General features: G+C 53.4%; 1 protein-coding gene across 1 annotated transcript; it reads right to left on the bottom strand.

Moving 5' to 3' along the window:
* Window positions 1-4,047: 4,047 nt before the first annotated feature.
* On the bottom strand, window positions 4,048-6,857 carry LOC117843476 (serine/threonine protein kinase OSK1). Its single transcript, XM_072292724.1, has 3 exons — window positions 5,369-6,857; window positions 5,009-5,293; window positions 4,048-4,904 (listed from the first exon to the last, which is right to left on the bottom strand). The coding sequence occupies exons 1-3, from the start codon at window positions 6,146-6,148 to the stop codon at window positions 4,332-4,334; spliced, it is 1,638 nt and encodes a 545-aa protein (XP_072148825.1). The 5' UTR covers window positions 6,149-6,857; the 3' UTR covers window positions 4,048-4,331.
* Window positions 6,858-7,268: the final 411 nt, after the last annotated feature.

The raw sequence follows: 7,268 nt of genomic DNA, 5'->3' as shown, positions 1-7,268 counted from the left end.
CCTAGATATATACTATGTCTAGAAAAGCCAAAACGAATAGTAATTTGGGATGGAGGGAGTAACCATCAACCAAGAGCAATCATGCAGATCATGCGACATAAACAAAGTTTACCAAGAGATAGTTACAAAGCTAGAGAAGAATCGAACTGAATGTAAATGTAGAAAACGGGATTATAATTACATAACAAATCATCCTGTAGCTACTTGTATATTATTTACAATGCCTAATCACCTATATTTGGAAATCACTACCCAAAACTCAAAGAAAGCTGCATTTCAACTTTCAGTGGTTGATTGGCCCAGCTTTCAATAGATAGTCTTGGCACAGTTACATCTTCAGAATTGCATCAAGAAAAAATGAAAAAAATTACTTATAAGCAAGTACAAGTAAATGCACCAGATATTCAGATGCTACTCCTATAATATGACTATATCTGTGTTGCCAACAGCATGGACTTTTAATCAGAGAAAAGGTGTTTCTACAACTTAAGCTCACAATTTTTTAACTGGTATACTATGAGCAGACTTTCAGGCAGGATAATGAAGCAGTGACAGACAAATAGTTTCTCATCAAATACTAAATTAGGGTTCCTAGACAAGATTTTTAACTGCAAAAATTTCATCCTAGAGTCATAGTACACTGAGCTAACCTTTCCAAACATGTACTAACAAAAGTTCAGATAAATGAACTTAACAGATTTTCAGCATTCAGGAAGCATGATGCTTTTCAGCATCATTATTACTGGCTAAAAAGTTCTAATTATCTCTAATCACCAGACTAGATGGAATACTTGGATTAGGGAAAAAACCTAATGTCAATCCTATGTACAATAGGCATAATATCAATCGATTAATCCAATTGCAGAATATTTGGTAAGAAAAACACATTAGATATTTGGTTGAACCAAAACAATAAGATTACCCCTGTTTATTGCAAAAAAAAAAAATGTTCTGCTGTTAACTTTGCGGGAAAACCATCGGTTTTGCAGAAAATAACTACTGGTGCGACAAAGGGATTTACATAGACCGTGCAGAGGTTTATGGGAAGTCATATGCAATGATCTTCCTGCATGACAGACCATTATTTCACACAAATTGCATACCTCTCATCATGCCAGAATGAATATTAATGTGTCCAACTCTAGCAGCACCAATGATTCGTGCAGAAACAGCATTACATATCTACAACATCAAACCAACAGTGATCTTATATTTCTGAACAATGCTTCCATGACTGACAAATTTGCACAATGAATCGTGCTGCTTTTGAGACAAAATTTCTGAAACAATGTTAACCGCATATGAGTTACGATGGATCGTATACCTCACTGGATTCGTGTGCCTTGGTCGATTGACCTCTCGTTCCTCTTGCTAGATCGCCTGACCATGACGCGGCTACGCGCACAGAACGCGGTCGTCACCAGCTAAGCGTGCACGAAGACACACGAACACCACCGTGACTCCGTGAGCATCACGCACAGATGCGCACCCACGTGGCCGAACACCAGAGAGCACGGAATGTACGAGCTCAACGCAGCCGGATCGGAGTCAAGTCGGGCGTCGACACATCACCGTGGACAGCCAGGACGGCCGGCAACACGAGCAGGCGAGCAGCCACACCAAGGTGCGGCGGCTTCCCCTGACACCGCGTTCCGACGGACGACGGCTGGGCGCAGGGCGATGGGCACACGGTCGACAAGGTGCATCAATGTCGCCACGAGCACCAGAACGCCGAGGTGGAAGCGCAGCTGCGGCCGTGTCACGGGAGAAGGAGTTCGCCGGAATCTAGCTAGTGGATCGGTGGCGGTGACGGAGAGGCGATGATTAGTTGTCGCATATTGCGGTGGACGGGAGGAGGTTTCTTCAGATGGGAATCTGGGGGGGCCTGGCGCTCCGATCCGTTTTTAACGAGGTGGACCAGGCACGGGCGAGCGCCGCTATGCCCGGCTAGGGCGGAGATAAGGCTTGCCCTTTTTGGGCCTGCTGGATTGCTCGGTGGAAAGGCTTTGCAGTGGCCCAGCCCGTAGCCCCTTTAGTGCTGGAAATTTTGTTATTCGATTTCGAAATGCTAAATTTCAAAATAGTAGAGCTAAAAATAATGTTCTTTCCAAGGAGTTAGTAATCGACATTGGGTGAGAGGTAAAATTGCTAAAGGTGTCTCTTTTGAAGCTGATTGGGTGAGAACCTCAAGTCAGTTATTCTCGAGTTCACGTTGTGAATTTCCCAATTCCTATTAAATTTAGTGCCATCTATTTTTACATTTTTGTTGCTAGTTCCTCACACCTTTTGTTGTGGGTGCTGACTGTTGAGTTACGTTGCTAAATCTGATTAGTTGCCCTTCAATTATCTACGACAAATGACTTTAACAAATAAATGAGGTTCTTCAAAAAAATAAATAACGGAGGTTCACGCTCACCCTAGTTCCATTAATACTCACTCTTCTTATTACATATGCATAAGCACCAAAGGACTGTACATTTGTTGTCATTGTTTATTTTGCATTGCAAACATCGTATAATTTGCATTGAAAAATCCCGGGGCGGAAATAATTGCTGCTACCCCATTTTGCAAACCGAGCTTATCTCGGTTGGTGTGCCTCCTAAGGGTTTGTTCGGTTATCCCGAAACGAGCTGTTCCGGGCCCCAATCCAGTTGGATTCGAACGGCCTGTTTTGAAGCCTCAGCTGAATTCGAACGTCGTTCGGTTTGGGCTCTCGGAAACTAAACAAGCCTAGAACAGCCTTTCCACCTCTCCCACGGCCCGGAAGAAAGCCACACCTAGCACCCTCTGGATCCCACGGGTATTTGGATACGAAGTCCTAAACTTTGGAAGGATCACATCAAATATTCGGATGCTAATTAGAAGGATTAAACATGAGCTAATTATAAAATTAACGCTAGAATCCCTATACTAATTCGCGAATAAATCTATTAAGTCTAATTAATCCATGGTTAGCACATATTTACTGTAGCAGCATATTGTCAAATCTTGGACTAATTAGGTTTAATAGATTCGTCTCACGAATTAGACTCCATTTGTACAATTAGTTTTGTAATTAGACTATATTTAATACTCTTAATTAGTATCCAAACATCTGATGTGACAGGTACTAAAGTTTAGGAACACCCTCTTATCCAGTCAGCCATGACGTGAGGCGAGGCGAGGCTGAAGTGCTTGTGGCGACAGCGCGACGGGGTGGCGGCTCAAGACGATGGCGCGCCGCCGCGACGGCGACGGCGGCGTGGGGGGATTGATTTTGCTTCCCCTTTCTTGGCGCATGGCGCCCTTGCTTTCTTTCCCTGCCTTCCGATTGGCGTCCTGCGCGCAATCTTGACGGGCTCGACGGTGGATCGGACGGTCGGTCGCTGGCGGTTGCCGGGTGTCCCGGGGCGACCGCGACGCCCTGGCAGCACGAGCCCATCCCGTGATCGCGTGGCGTGCGCGCACGGAGGAAAATTGGGGGTCTCCCGTCTGCACTTGTGCGGGCGGGCGGGGCGTGGCGACTGGCGAGAGGAGGCCGTCCGGTGAAAAGAGCGGCGATTGTCGAGGCGCTACAGAGCGAGCGAGTGATCCGCAGCGCGTCGCCGGTGGGCGGTGACGGGATGAGACTCGCGAGGGATGGCGTGTGGCGGCCTACTCGGCGGCGACTCCACGTGAAGCGTGGGGTTCCCGGCCGGCATCCCTCGTGCAAACCGGGATGAGACTAGCAGCTGTCTGCACCATGAATGTTCAGGCATCTGTCGGCGTTGCTTTGCTACAAATAGATTTCTGAGTGTGAATCTGTGATTAGTTTGTGGTAGAGGATTAGAAACATAGCAGGATTGAGTGAAAGAACGGATCTGCTCGATCCTGTCCCTGAACGGTTCCTGAGCAGGAACCGATCCTCTGTAACCGAACGAGCCTCGAACCCAGCTCCGTGCACGCTGCTCCTCTGCAGCTGTATCCTATATATGCCGCCACGGTGGCACCGGTGGACCCTTCTGCTAGCCTCACCTAGTGGTTAAAAACATGCACGACTCCACGGTACCGGTTCAGATATTCTCCGTATACATGCCGGGGCCAATTAGTCCCGGTTTAGATATTATCCATATACTGTTAAAGTAACTCGAGGCGATAAACCTTTTTGTGTCGACGAGTAGCAACGCACGATAGCGTACGTGGCAGAAATGATCCCTAGCTAGTAGTAGTGCTACTGCTAGTACCCAATTACAAGACATTTTGGTTGGTACACTGTCACCCGGCGTATACAATTTTACAGCCTGGGCGCTTTATTTGTCAGCATCCACCATCATGTATCAGTGATGGAATTGGAATGGGTGGGGATGGATCATTCAGTAGGGATTAGATTTGAGCTTGGATGCCAACTGCGCGCAGACGCGAAGGTAGGGAATTTGCGGCCCCGAAGTCCTCTTCAGATGCAGCACGTACTGATGCTGCTGCGAATTACTATTTCCGTTGCCTTCCCCGGCCTTCAACAGCTGGATCTCGAAGAAGACCGCCGCCGCCGATAAGCTCTCCACGGCGGCGGTGTCGTCGTCGGTTGCAGTCGCAGTTGCAGCCCCTGACGAGCTGCTGCTGCCACCGCAGTCCTTGTGGCGGCGGATGAAGCTGTGGATGATGGCGGCTGTCGGGACGCCGCCGCCGCCGGCAGCCCTGACGTGGGCGCAGACCATCCGGTGGCGGTGGCGGTGGCTGTGGTAGAAGAGGATGCGCACGCCCAGCTCCCCCAGCGCCTTGGCGACGCGCCGCATCGTCTCGCGCGGACACTCGCGGAGGACTAGTTCGCCGCCGTCCAGCGCCCACTGGTGCCGGCCGTGCGGCGGTGGCGGCGGCGGCATGGAGAGCTGGTAAAGGGTAGCTGCGTCGTGCTGCTTGCTCAGGACCAGCTGGTACGCGACCGCCTCCTGGCAATGCAAATTGTATATTTATTGTGTATTTAAAAAGGAAATGGTCGTCGATCGCAATGCAAAGAAGCAAAGACAGTATTAGCAGAGCAGACCGAACCGACCTCGGATCCGTCGTCGAGGCGGATCGACTGGAGAAGGCTGGTCCTCTCGAATCCATGGCGCGTCACTAGCAGCTCTACGGTGGCGGCATTGACGCCTTGCCGGGCGGCGGCGGCGGTGGCGTCGGGAGGGGGCATCGCCAGATGCGGCGGCATGTCCGGCTGAAGCCAGCGGTGCGCCGTCACCTCGGCCAAGGTCGCCCGCTTCTCGGGCCTGACAATGAGCATGCTGGAGATGAGGTCCCGGGCGTCGTCGGAGACCCACGACGGCAGCCGGAACTCGCCGCGCTGCATTGCATATATATTTGCATGTACTGATCAAATGAAATCCACGGATCCATGATCAGAAATTCAGAATAGTACCCTGATGTTCCTAGCCAGGTCTGACATGTCGGCGCCGTCGAAGGGGTAGCGTCCGCAGAGCATGGCGTAGAGGATGACGCCGCAGCTCCACACGTCGACCTCGGGGCCCCGGTACGAGCGGCCCTCCAGCAGCTCTGGCGCCGCGTACTCCGGGCTCCCCAGGCTCCTGCTCTGCATCTTCCCCGGGCTCCAGAGCTTGCTGAATCCGAAGTCGGCGATCTTGACGCTGCCCTCCGCGTCCAGCAGCACGTTCTCCATCTTGAGGTCCCGGTGCGCGACCCTGTTGCGGTGGCAGTAGGCCACGGCGGCGGCCAGCTGCTGGAAGATCCGGCGGGCCTCGGCCTCCGGCAGCCGCTCCCGGACGGCGACGTGGTCGTGGAGCTCCCCCGACTCGGCGAGCTCCATGACGATGTAGGTGTACTGATTGTCGCCGGCGGCGGCGGGGCGGATGGCCTCGTAGAAGCGGGCGACGTGCGGGTGGCGGCCGAGGCTGAGCAGGCGCATCACGCGGGGCTCGCGCTCCGGCTTGAGCTTGGCGGCTCTCATCTTGGCGTGGCAGAGGATCTTGATGGCCACCCGGAGGCCCGTGCGGAGGTGCCGGGCCTCCCACACCTCCGAGAAGCTGCCCTGGCCTCTCACGCTCACCAGCTCGTACCTCCCCCGCAGCGCCGCCAGGTGCGCCGGCGGCAGCGGCTTCATCGCCGTCCTCGGCCGCTTGCAGGAGCTAGCCGATGGTGGTGGGGAGCCCTGCCCCTGCTGCTGCTGCTGCGACCTCTGCATATGGAACGGATGGATCGATCGACCGATCAATATGGACTTATAATTAATTGATCAAGATCTTGGCGCCTGGAATCAGCTAGTATTATACTAGCGTGCAGCCATCGGATTGATAGAATCGGATGGCGGCCGCCGGAGAATGGAGATGGATCGTCGAGGAATGATTCTAGCTGCAGAAGGATCTGGCCCAGTATTGTATTAATCGGCGGGGGCGACGGAGAAGAAGAGAGTGGAGATGATGCAGATGGGTGATGGAAACTAGGAAGGGATTCCCTACTATAGTACCTGCTGTAAGGGCACCCACAACGGCTAAGAGCTCTCTACAAAAGATCCATGTCAGCCTTTGCGAATAAACAAATAAGAGAAGAGAGAAATCGTTGCTACCGCTAGCACGCAGTTCGACGTCGGGTGGACCCTACACCCCAACCCATGCGGTTTCCCCACATGAGAGAATAGGCGGCGTGGAGCATGCCGCCGAGGCCATTGGGGTGGTGAGGAAGTCGGGTGCGGAGCAGGGCCACCGGAGCATCACCGCCATCGCGGTCAGTATCCTCTGTCGGGGCGATGCGAGGAGGAGGCTTGGGCCCAGCTGCCGGCGCCCCACACGTGGAGGGGAGGGAGGTATACGACGCGGCGCACGGCCGAGCGTGGGCTAGGAGAGGGAGGTGCGCAGCACCCGGCATGGGAAGGGAGGGGGCTGGGGTCACGCTCGGTCACCGGGCGGTGGAGGTGTGGCTGCGTGCCTATCCTCCAGCGTGAGCACGGAGCGCGTACATGCGGGGACGGGGGGTGGAGGCTGGAGCGGCGCAGCAGACGGTGCAGGAGGAGGCGAGGAGTGCGGCGGCATAGGTGAGGAGGACCAATCCGCCAGCTCAGGGCGCGGACTGCCGGAGATCAAGGTAATAAATAGCGGTGGTAGCGGCCGCAATAGCGGTAGCGGCCTATTGCCGCTATCGCTATAAGCTAGCGCTCTGGTGGTAGCGGTCTGGAACTTTGCGGCCGCAATTGCATGTAGTAGGCCGCAATAGCGTGGAATCAACTAACCCTAACTAGCCCAGCGGCCCAGCCCGACTCAACAATCACACGGTCACACCCCTGACACACTCCACCCATCGGCCTCCAG

This window comes from Setaria viridis, chromosome 1, assembly GCF_005286985.2.
Source record: "Setaria viridis chromosome 1, Setaria_viridis_v4.0, whole genome shotgun sequence".
Classification (NCBI taxonomy): domain Eukaryota; kingdom Viridiplantae; phylum Streptophyta; class Magnoliopsida; order Poales; family Poaceae; genus Setaria; species Setaria viridis.
The sequence above is the reverse complement of the archived record's forward strand: the minus strand, read 5'-3'. Positions and strand labels throughout refer to the sequence as shown.